General features: G+C 39.7%; 1 protein-coding gene across 4 annotated transcripts in view; it reads left to right on the top strand.

Moving 5' to 3' along the window:
• Nucleotides 1-12,620, top strand: part of ATP7A (ATPase copper transporting alpha) — a 117,997-nt gene that overhangs the window by 60,319 nt on the left and 45,058 nt on the right. For all 4 annotated transcript variants that reach the window (XM_084789861.1, XM_084789863.1, XM_084789860.1 and 1 more), the window contains one exon: nt 12,013-12,502. In XM_084789861.1, coding sequence (XP_084645987.1) covers nt 12,013-12,502 — 490 coding nt within the window. The remainder of the gene's footprint in view (nt 1-12,012; nt 12,503-12,620) is intronic.

The raw sequence follows: 12,620 nt of genomic DNA, 5'->3' as shown, positions 1-12,620 counted from the left end.
TGAGCCAAGGCTAAGTAGACAGCTGTGGTTAAGCTTCATTCCTGTCATGTGATTTGTGTTGTTGATACTTTCTTCTCAGAGGCATCCATGTGAACACCTAAGCAGGTGTTTTCCATCTTTAAATGCTTTAAAAGTAGATGTAAATAAAAAGATTTATTTATTATGTATACAGTGTTCTTCCTGCATGTGAACCAGATCTCATTATAGATAGTTGTGAGTCACCATGTTGTTGCTGGGAATTGAACTCAGGACCTCTGGGAGAGCAGTCAGTGCTCATAACCACTGAGCCGAGCCATCTCTCCAGCCCCTAAAAGTAGGTTTTTCAAAAGGAGGTTTATCTTCTACCTTGGCCTGATTCCTTTACTTCCTACCTACAATCCAGTAAGGATTTGTATGGCTGGCTTTAATGTTCTTTGGCAAGAGAGCCAGGTTGGAAAAGCTGAGAAGTAATGCATAATTATCTCATTTATTACTATGCTACTGGTTTCATAAATAAATTATCTTCTCAAAAGGTCAAATTTGTAAAATATATTTACATGATATTTATGAATTATAGCTTTATAAAATTAGACAAATATTTTATAGTTTATCAGTTGGGGAAGATGCTAAGCAAGGGAGCTCTGCATCCTTCAGGCTTAAATTGTTAAAATGAGTTCATTTCAGTGTGTAATATGTATGACACCTCGACTTGGTTTACTCATAAATGAACCCAGTTAAACCTCCACTTGAGTTAAGGTAGGGCTGGTGCTAGAGGCCAGAATAGAAGTGAAATATTGCTAATTATACAGTTGTATCTGTGCTAATTGCAGTAAAGCCATTTAATCACAGATGCTAGTTCACCCAATTTTTCTTCAACTTAGTTACTTGTTGTCTATGACAACTTAGATATTTTTTTCAAAACTTTTAGCCCTTGTCTAATAAACTGCATTGAGTGTTTGCTTCTGTTAAAACATCTATATATAACTATAGGGCTTGATGCCACTTAACAAAATATTTCTGCATTTATTTTGTTTTATGTATGTGTGCCTGAATATATGTATGTGCTCCACATGTGAGCATGTACCAGAAGAGACTGAAAGAGGATGCTAGATTGCCCTCAAGTGGAATTTCAGGCAGTTATGAGCTGCCCGATGCAGGTGCTGGGAACTGAATCTGGGTCCTCTGAAAGAACAGCCAGTGCTCTTAACCTAGCTCTTCAATTCCCTCTACTTTTTCCTTAAGGCAGGATCTCAAGTATACTAGGTCAGCCTCAAACTCAGCCTGTAGCTGAGGATGTCCTTGAATTCTTCATCTTCCTCTCTCACTCTGAAGTACTGAAAATGTAGGCCACCATGTTAGGCAGCCTTCTGTGGTGCTGGGGATTGAAAGTAGGGCCTTGTGTGTGTTAGCAGGCTCTACATCCCCAGCTAGATTTTATTTAATCATTTCAAGTACATTCCTATTTCTCAAAGCAAGTTACTTGTGCCCCACTCAGATGTAAAACTGCTATTCCTATTTCTGATAAGGTCTGTTTTAAAGTCAGAGAAATGCAATTGCATCTTGATTAAATAGTGAAGGAAGAAAGAAGAGCGAGGCTGCGATATGAAAGCACTTTGGGTTACCAGCAGTGATTTATATGAATCCTAGTGCAGATCCGGAAGACTGCACTTTCCAGGACATATTGGTAATTTGATTGCTGAACCTGAAAAGAAAGACATCAGCCTTTTCCAGCTTTACCTCTCCTCCTCTGTCAAAAGCTTTTACGAGATAGGATACATTGTGGCCTTTTTTCTTTCTTTTGAACAATATTTTACTATTAAGCCTTTAAGACTTGGATAGGGATTTATTGTGAAGTTAATGAAACTCTAGTTTCAGAGCCTCTCTCTACATTAACTTCCCTCTAAGACTCTGGAAAGTGTCTCGGATGTGCTCATGAATATATGCTTTGTTGGCTTACTTTAAGACTCGGCCTCACTATAGCCCAAGCTGGCTTTGGACTCGTGACCTTCCGTATTCTTGCTTCACTATGCCTGGCTGTTTTGTTTTGTGTGGGAATTTAGCCAAAAGGCTAAGAAATGCTATAGGATTTCATTGTGTAGCCAAGGCAGGATTTGAGCTTGCCTCAGTCTCCTAAGGGCGGGGATTAAAATATGTTCTACTACACCCAGTCATTTTTTTGGTACAATTTGGAATATCAAAAATTATAACAATCTTTTAATGGACTACTGTTCTATCCACCCCACCCTCTCCCTCCATTGTGTTGAATGGTTGGAGTACAAATGAGCATTTAGGTGATCTAAAGGGAGGAGTCAGATTGGAGACATGCTTAGTTTAAGGTTACTAGGCTGTTTTGACTTTGGGTGGTTGGTTCTTGGTTTTATCTGTCTTGTGAAGTTTTTGTTAGGAATTATGTATGGTATAGGAATGGCTCCCAAAGGCTCTACCATCTGTTGTGCTGCCTCCCCTAGAATCTTAGCATGAAAATGTCAGGCCTGATATTAAATTGGAAAAAGAATAGCATTACCTCAGAGGGTATATAGCTTATGTGTAAAAGAAACTCAGGACTTTCCTCAAATTTGCCAGCAGCTATAAAAACTCAATATTCAATTGTAATAGTAGAAAGAACCATTCTAAACTATGGCCGAACAAGTGTTTTAGGACTAGTGCTACTGCTGAGAAATACAGTGCTCTATCTTCAGATTGTAGAACAGACAGACAGAGGAAAGTGCACCATGGGAAAGACCACTACAAGAAAAACAGAAGCACTTTTCTGTACAGAAAATGATTTTATAAAATCATCAACACCAAAAAACTGTATGGTTGAAAGTATAGGTGGAAAAATTTAGCTATAGAGATAATTCTGATTTCATCAATAAAAATATTAGTTTTATGAAAGTTTATGACAGTTTATCTTGTGTGTGTGTGTGTGTGACAGGGTCTTACTATGTAGCCCTGGATGTTCTGGAACTCTCAGTATAGTCTAGCTCCAAGTCAGAGAGATCTACCTGCTTCTTTCTTCTAGTGCTAGGATTAAAAATATATACCACCATACCTGACTAAACCTTTATGTTTAAAAAGTTTATAACTTGTGGGTTTGCATTCTTTTTCTTGCTCTCTCTCTTACACATACAGGTAGTAAAAAAAAGAAAAGAAATTTGCTATTGTAGTTTTATATATTTTCCTTAAAGAAGGCACCTCCAGGGCTGGAGAGATGGCTCAGAGCACTGGCTGCACTTCAGAGGTCCTGAGTTCAATTCCCAGCAACCACATGGTGGCTCATAACCACCCGTAATGAGATTTGGTGCCCTCTTCTGGCCTGCAGGTGTACATGCAGGCAGAACACTGTGTACATAATCAATCAATCAATCACTCTTTTAAAAGAAGGCACCACCAATTGTTGGTCTCAGAAGCCCCCAAAAGTAGTTTTGTTTTGTTTCTTGGCACCATTTATAAAATTTCCTTTGTCCAAACATAATTTATAGTCAGAATGTAGTTCAATATGAAACACATACATACTGATCACTTTTCAAAGAATTTCAAGGTTTAAAATTTCTGGATTATAATTCTTAAGGTTATAACTATGTTGTCAGTGTAGTTTTGTGTGTTAGTGATACAGGGCCTTACACTTACAAGACAAACACTTTAGCACAGATGTGTATCCACAGCCTCTGTGAAGCCAACTTTAAAAACAGGTTTTGGGAGAACAGTATTTGGTCGAAGTCAAGGAGCCCTTGGTAGTGTTTGGAATGAAGTAATAAAATTGTGCTGTTGAAATGAATGAGGCCACTGTATCGTATAATGAGGCAGTGGAAGAGATTGAAACTTTAACTCAAAGAGAGTGGTGCACCAGGAAGTCTCTAATTCTGAAATAAATGGGTTGTGGTTACCTTTTCAGCTTCAGCATTTAAATACATTTTGGGAATTTTGTCTGAAATTGTATTGTTATTGAATGTAATATTCTTATTTGTCCTGCTAGTGCTATCACAGTAGACATTAAAGGGATTAACCTGAAGTTTAATTGAATCACCCCAGCGGTCTGTTTGGAAGAAAAATAACATGGGTCGATAATGTGAAGATCTTTCAGTGATTGTTTGGCTCTTTTGAAATGGGAATGTAAAATCCAATTTTGTTAGATACAAGAACTGAATGGCTGCAAAGGTCAATGCCTCGTTAACCTGAAACTCACAGTGTTAATTCTTGGAGTATTCTCCCCCTTACTTATGTGAGTGTTAGAGTTTACTCTCTCTATAGAGACTGTTCTTTAGCAGTGATCTCCTGGGGGTGTGGAGAGATGGCTCAGTGAATAAAGTGTTTATTGCACAAGCTGTAGAACCAGAGGACCAGAGTTTTGGATTCTTAGCACCCATGTAAATGCTGGGTGGTCATAAAAAAAAAGTGGCCAGTGATTGAGGAACGCAGTATCAGCCACTGCCATCCACACATGAGTCCTGTACCTGCAAACGTGTGCTCTCACAAATGTGAACACACATGCATATTTATATATACAATGCACATACCAGAAAATGATCTTCCAAGCGCTAGCAGTTATAAAGTCTTCCTGTGAATCAACACACACACACCTTGTTCCCCTTAAGGTTTTTGTTAAAAGGAACACATGCTCTGAGTGTCTTTCAAACTGATGCTTTCTTGCCAATATTATAGTAGGATAAAACAATGTTTTGGTTATTATAGATATTAGTGAATAGAACTGTAAAAATGGCTTAGCAGTTAAGAGTACTTGCTGTTCTTGTAGAGAACCATGGTTCAGTTCCCAGCACCTACATGGAAGCTCACAACCCTTTGTATCTCCAGTTCCAGGGAATCTGATGCTTGGATTCTGTGGAGCATACACATATAATGCAGGCCAACAGAAAGAAAATAAATCTTAAAAAATAAACATTAAGCTGGGCGGTGGTAGCTCATGAATCCCAGGGAGGCAGGTGGATCTCTGTGAGTTCAAGGCCAGCCTGGTCTACAGAGTGAGTTCCAGGACAGCCACGGCTACATAGAGATCCTTTCTCAAAAGTAAATACATACATACATGCATACATACATACATACATACATACATATATATATATATATATATTAATGACTAATCGTTATTCATGGAGGCATTGTCAGTTATTCAAAGAAGCTTATGTTTCAGAACCCTATTCCAAGGATCAAAGAAAATTCAAATACAAGACAAAAACTAGCAGTAGAGAAATGGTGTATTGCTCTTTTAAACTGCTGAATTTCAATTTTTATATGAATAATTATGCATTTGTTATATTTTGAAGCAATTGGAATCTATTGGAATGAAATTTGACAAAACACTTCACTTAACACATCTATGAAATCTCTATCTCATCTTAAAATATTTGAGATTTGAGACTGCTTTGAGATTCTTGTCTTATTTCTAAGTATTTTCTTTTGTGAGCTCATAATTGACTTAATAGTTGTAAGTGGTAACCTTTATTTATTTTAGTCTAATAGGATAAATGTTTGCTGAGAGAGAGAGAGAGAGAGAGAGAGAGAGAGAGAGAGAGAGAGAGAGAAATTAGAGGACAGCTTGTTGGATTTGGTTCTCTTCTTTCCTAATATAGGTCCTGAGACTCAAACTCAGGTTGTTAGGCTTGGTGGTAAGTGCTGGCACAGTTTTCTTCTTCATTAATTTATTTATGTCTTCATTTTACATCCCAATTACAACCCCACTCTCTCTTCTCCTCCCAGTCCTACTCTCCCACCCACTGCTCCTACCCCCACCCCCAGCCTACCCTGGCCCATCAAGTTACATCAGGACTAAGGCTGGCAAAAATTTAAGCTTTTATAGAATGGTGGCGCTTAAAAAGGATACTTTGTCTTGTCTTCTCCAGAAACTGAAAAGGTGGGATGATTTTTCCAAGGTTTTCACTTCTTTATATTGTCTGAGAATACAAGATACAGACTACATATTATGCAGTTTACATAGAAAAGGTGTGCTACATCTGGATATCCCCCCTCCCTCTCCAGAGTTTCACTGACCTGGAACTCACTATGTATTTCAGGTTAGCCTCAAACATGCACTGATTCTTCTCTTTAGCCTCTCAAGTGTTGCGGTTACAGGTATGAGCCTCCGTGCCTAGTTTTGCATCTGAATTTCATGTTTAACATGTCAAGGGACACAGAAAATTATAAGTACTAATATAAATTATGTGGACAGTTAGCACCCTCTCTACATTGTGGTGGTGGTAGTGGTGTATGTGTAGCCCCAAACTCGACATGTAGTATAGGATGACCTGCGAGTTCGAAACCTTCTGTCCGCAGCTGGATGCACCGCGGCTGGATGCACCGCACCTGTTCCGGCTAAGATCACAGAGTACCTACCACTAGTTAACATTCCTTTGTTCTCTCCCACAACTCCTACTCCTGCCTTCAGTGCTTCCTGTGCTCATCATGCAGGCTGTCCTGATTACATTAAAGGACTCTTGGTACAATGGAAAATGGTCTCCCTGAAAATAAAAACAAGAGCATTGTTTCCTAATGAGAACTTCTGTAGAAACTTTGGAACAGTGTGGGGAGTTGGAGGAGGTGATTTAGGGACAAGAGGAGCATGTGAAAGGAAAACTGCCCAGGCAGAGAATCACACTGCTACCAGCAGTTTCCAGATCTCCGCAGCCTTGCCTGCTTTTCCTCACCATTGTGTCTCTAGCAGCCAGTACAATGCCAGGCACATAATGGACACTCAGTAAATATTTGTTAGGTAAATAAATGCCAACTTAGCTTAGTACCCAAGGTTTTGGCACTCAGAACGCCCTATGATGATTCTGAGCTGCTGTTTGTCTTCTCAAAAGAAAGTCACTGTGAACATTTGCTTCCTTTGAAACTTTGTTTCTAAAGTCTCTTCTTTGTAAGTTGACTGCTAATACCAATTCCCCAAAGTGATTTGTGCTAAGCACAGCTATCTGTTTTAAAACATAGAAGTAACTAAGGTTGTGTCTTCCTCATCTGAAATGTGAGTAATCCAGGGAAATATTACTTTTTTATTATTGTTATGTGAGTCAGGGTTTCATTACGCCCAGGCTGGCTTCAAACTCACTTTGCATACCCTCCTGCCCCAAACAAAAAGTGTTGCAAAACGTTTAAATAGACATATCATCTATGATGTATTGAAACTTAAAAAGAAAAAAAAAAAACCATCTCAGTTAGTTCCTTTAAATGCGCAGGAGTCCCCACAAAAGGGCTGCACAAGATTCTTCAAGCAGTGATGGAAGTGTTTTATGTGTGCTCCTCTGGTATCACAGGCACGAGCCATTTTGAGCTCTTCAGTTGTTGGTAGTGCAGCTGAATTACGAAATTGTTTGTTTGTTTGAGACAGGGTTTCTCTGTGTAACAGAGCCCTGGCTTTCTGGCTGTCCTGGACTCGCTTTGTAGATCAGGTTGGCCTTGAACTCACAGATATCTGCCTGCTTCTGCCTCCCAGAGTGCTGGGATTAAAAGTGTGCACCACCACACCTGGCAAATGACTGAATTTTTTTACTTTACTTGAATTTTTTTCTTTCTTTCTCTTTCTTTTTGATTTTTCTAGAGACCGTTTCTCTGTGTAGCACTGGCTGCCCTGGATTCACTTTGTGGCCCAGGCTGGCCTCGGACTCACAAGAGATCTACCTGCCTCTGTTTCCCAAGTGCTGGGACTAAAGGCGTGTGCCACCATGCCTGGCCCACCTTACTTGAATTTTTTATTTTAAAAATTGTTTTATAGAACCTGCTATGGAGGTACATACCTGTAATTCCTACATTCAGAAGGCTGAGGAGGGAGGATTGTGAGCTTGAAGTAAGCATGGGCCATGGTTACACCCTGCCTACAAAATTTGCCATTTAATAATATTGACCCTTTTAAGGTGTATAATAAATAGAATTTTTTTCCTTTAAAAACTTTCTTATATTTGTATTAAAATCAAAGCTCTATACTTGCTAGGCAATTTTATTTTTCTAAATGTTAATGTAACAAAATAGAACACATTCCCATCTTGGTGAGTACAAAAGCTAAAACTAGCACAACCGAAACATAAATGAGTGGAGAAAGATTTATTGCCTACAGTAGGGAAGGTGATTACGGGGATTATCTCCAAAGCAGTTCTTACCTGTTACCAAGGGAGCTTGGCATTTTTTATTCAGGAAGCCTACATATTTTCGTTCCGGCTTGGCTATTGTTGAGCATGCTCAGTTAAGCAGTACATTCCTGATTATGTTCAGTTTAAGGTCATAATTTAAGAAGGAAAGATAATAGACAAAGTTTGGGACATGCTTAGCCCAAAGTAGTGGAGCACATGTTCAAAAGCGTGGGACTAGGAATGCTTGTGGGCATGTTCAATTTGTATCATAAAGTTTTAGCTGAACAGATGCTAAAGAACCACTTGAAGGTATGTTAATATAGGGGTTTACTCCTGAAGCTTCCTGCCCCATGCAGCAGCTATCAGAAATGCATGTGCAGATTCACTAAACACCACCACCACCATCATCACCACTGCCACCATCATCACCACCATCACCATCATCACCACCCCCATCACCATCATCACCCCACCTGAAACCTCCCTGTGCTACCTAAGCCCTACACATAGGCCCTGACAACCAGTGACCTATTCTCCCTCTTCTCCTTTAGCTAGACTATCTAAATTGCCTAAAACCTTTTCTTTGCAACATTCAGGATTATCCTAGGTTCTTGCACAGGCTAAGAAATCATATTATGGGCTGGAGAGATAGCTCAGAGGTTAAGAACACAGACTGCTTCTCCAGGAGTCATGAGGTCAATTCCCAGCAACCACATGATTGCTCACAACCATCTATAATGTGATCTGATGCCTTCTTCTGGCCTGGACGTGTACATGCAGGCAGAGCACTGTATAAATAAATCTTTAAAATAAAGATGTTAAAAATTCTTTAGGCTGGGCATGGTGGCACACGCCTTTAATCCCAGCACGGGGGAGGCAGAAGCAGGAGGATCGCTGTGAGTTCAAGCCTAGCCTGGTCAATAAAGTGAGTCTAGGACAGCCAAGGATACACAGAGAAACCCTGTCTCGGAAAAAAAAAAAAGGAAAAAGAAAAAGAAAGAAATATTACTACTAAGCTACATTCACATTTGTTTCCTTAATCAGAATGTCATAGACCTAAGATCATGAGATTAAAGAGAGATCTATTTAATAATGCAAAAACCTGCATTTGATAGTGGCTACCATTCATTATATTGTGTATTTTTTTAAAAAGGTATATGTCTATAAACTATAATTTGAAAAAATATTCATTATTTTTTTTATAATTTTATCATATATATGATAACACTCATGCACATTCCAAAAAAAATCTAAAAGAAAAAATTAAAATATACAGAATATTTAACTGTTCAATTATCACAGAGGATTTTTTCGAGACAGGGTTTCTCTGTGTAGACTTGGCTGTCCTGGAACTCACTCTATAGAGGAGGCTGGCCCTGACCTCAGAGATCCGCCTGCCTCTACCTTCTGAGTGCTGAGATCAATAGGCGTGTGCCACCACCGCCCAGTTTATCACAGAGGATTTAAAATGAGATTTCCTGCTCTAAATTACTTTAGCTTTTTTGCATTGTTTTTGTTGGATGGAACAAAACTTTGTACTAGGAATAACAATGTTACCTATCTTTTAAGTGTCCTTTAAACATTATTATGCTGCTATCTCAAAATGAACAGTTCTAACACTGCATTAATCATTTATCTTTTCCTTCTATTCTAATATGCTAATTCTTGTGCCCCTCCTCTCCCCAATCATTTTAATACCACTATCATCTGCCCACTGGCCCAAACTAGAAAACCAAAAGTCATGCTACTCAGTGTCCTTTCCATCTGTATCTGTTACTGGGTCTCGTCTGTTAAGCATGTCTTGGGACTGCCTCTGTTCCCTTTGCCCTCATGCCCATGTCTTAATTCAGAGCCTGTGTCAATCTATTGTTGCAATTGGAATACCAGCCTGATTGATATCTTCCCAGCCACCCTATCATCTATTATGCCTCTGGAATGATTCTTCTCCAAAATACAGATCTCATGCCTTTGCCCTGTATAACTTTTTCATGGCGCTCTATTAGCAGTAAGGTAAATTATAAACTACCATTGACATAAGACCCCATAATAAAGCAATTCCTTCATTTCCAGGCTCTCATATTTTTCTACTTGTTTGCTTTCACTTGTCTGTAGTTCCTTCATATGTCATGAATCCTTTTGTCTTTTAGTAGTTATTTCCTCTAAGGAACCTTTTCTGAGCCATGGTCTCAGGGAGCAATGGTTAGCCACCTTCTCTGTATTCTCTGTCCTGGTGTTGATGCTTGTGAGCATATCATGTACAGCTTTGGGTTCTAAGAATCCCATTTCCTGGCACATATAAAAATGCATGGTAAATATTAGATATTCCTTTTTTATGTGTATTTTATAACTCATTACTACTACAAATAACCCTCCTACTTATAAAAACCCTGGAAGACAGTAGGCACATCCCTTCCCCACCCCTCTGTTTGTGTATTGATACTGGGAGTTATATCTAAGGCATTACATCCACGGCCTTGTGTGTGCAAAGCATCCAGTCTACCACTGAGCTATACTTCCATCCTTTAGTTAAAATTTTTAAAAGATTAGACTTCATATTACCTTATATCTTTTATTTTAAGAGGGTTGTTTATTTATATACACAGATGTGAATGCTCATAGATGCTCAACAGGCCAGAAGAGAGCTTCTAGAATCCTCATGTGTCATTTTTTCCATTTCCCTTTTGAGGCAAATTTCTTCTTACATCATTTTTCTCAGCTATGGAAGCCCTAACAGTCCTCCTGTCTCTGCCCCACTATGAGTTAAGGTAACAGGTGTGGGCTAGATGCCTGGATTGTTATGGCGGTGCTGGGGTATGAACTCCTGTCCTCATGATTGTACAGCAGATGCTCTTAAGTACCGAGCCATCTTTCCATCCCTACCTTTTATTTTCTATAGCAGTCCCAACTCCCTTTAAGTAGGTTACAGTGATTCATGAAACGGTGTGCTAGGAAAGTGTAGTCTATATTCTGTGGTGAAATTCTAGAGTGTGCTTGTCAGTGCATATACTTCACATATCTGATTGGTACCACAGTTTTGAAGGCCTACACACTGCTTTTTACGTAGATATTTTTTGTGTCTTTCCAATGAGAGTAGTAAAGGTGAAAACTTAATTGAGAAACCAGTAGTTTTTAGTGCTGTTATTTATTTCATTCCTGAAAGTGGTCTGATTGCTATTTTCTTCTTAAAATTTACTTCAGTTTTAAAATTTATTTGGTTGAGAATTTTGTATATGAATATGGTATTTATCTCATTCCTACTCCTTTCTCTCCCCTTTCCAATTCCTCCCATGTCCCCCTACAGTTTCTCACAAATTCATGACCTCTTCATTAATTATTATTGCTACATGTTCACACACACACACACACACACACACACACACACACACACACACACACGACTCGTGTTGTTCATATGTTTAGGGCTGGGCATCATCCCTGGAGAAGACTGAGCCCGCATCTCTCAGCAACCTTCAGTTGGCTGTCTCTCTGTATCTAGCAGTGGAGCCTTGTGAGATTTCTCCCATCCACGCTGGCATGTCAACTGATATTGCCATTGTGCAGGTCTTGTTTAGGCAGCCATACTGTTGTGGTTCCAGGGATGCATGTCCTGGTCCTTTGCCTCTTACAATTTTGCCCTCTCCTCTGCACTGTTCCCTGAGCTTTACATGTAGGATTTGTGTTGCAGATGTATCAACTGAGGATGAGTACCTCATGGTGCTCTGCAGTTTGACCAGCTGTGGATTTCTGTAGTAAACCCCATGTGCCGCAGAAAGGAAGTGTCTTTGATGAGAAGTGAGAGCTACACTTGTCAGGGAAGGCCAGTGTGTGAACTAGATGTCTGGAGCTAGGCACTGGAATGGGAGAAGGCCCAGGAGGGCTTGCTTCTTGTTGACTGCTATTCTTAATTCCTATGTTATACAGTTGACTTAAACCAAGTTCTGAAATTTCTTTCCAAAAGGTTTCACTAGAAGAAAAAAGTGCAACTATTATTTATGACCCTAAACTTCAGACTCCAAAGACCCTCCAAGAAGCTATTGATGACATGGGCTTCGACGCTCTTCTCCACAATGCTAACCCTCTCCCTGTCTTAACCAATACCGTGTTTCTGACTGTTTCTGCTCCACTGGCTCTGCCATGGGACCATATCCAAAGCACATTGCTCAAGACCAAGGGTGTGACTGGTGTTAAGGTTTCCCCTCAGCAGAGATCGGCCGTAGTGACCATAATCCCTTCTGTGGTGAGTGCCAGTCAGATCGTGGAGCTGGTCCCAGACCTCAGCTTAGACCTGGGCACGCAGGAGAAAAAGTCAGCACCTTGTGAAGATCACAGCATGCCCCAGGCAGGGGAAGTCATGCTAAAGATGAAAGTGGAGGGGATGACCTGCCATTCATGCACTAGCACCATTGAAGGAAAAGTTGGGAAACTGCAAGGTGTTCAGCGAATTAAAGGTAATTTATCCAGTCTCGGGTTTGTTTTTTGTTTTTTGTTTTGTTGTTGTTGTTGTTTTTGGCTTGTTTTGTAAAGCTATTCTGTGTTTTCTTCTTTAAACTTTTTGCTTTCTTCCCA

This window comes from Acomys minous (assembly GCF_964271855.1).
Source record: "Acomys minous genome assembly, chromosome: 7".
NCBI classification, from domain to species: domain Eukaryota; kingdom Metazoa; phylum Chordata; class Mammalia; order Rodentia; family Muridae; genus Acomys; species Acomys minous.
Note: the sequence above shows the minus strand (reverse complement) of the source record. Positions and strands in the feature narration are given on the sequence as shown.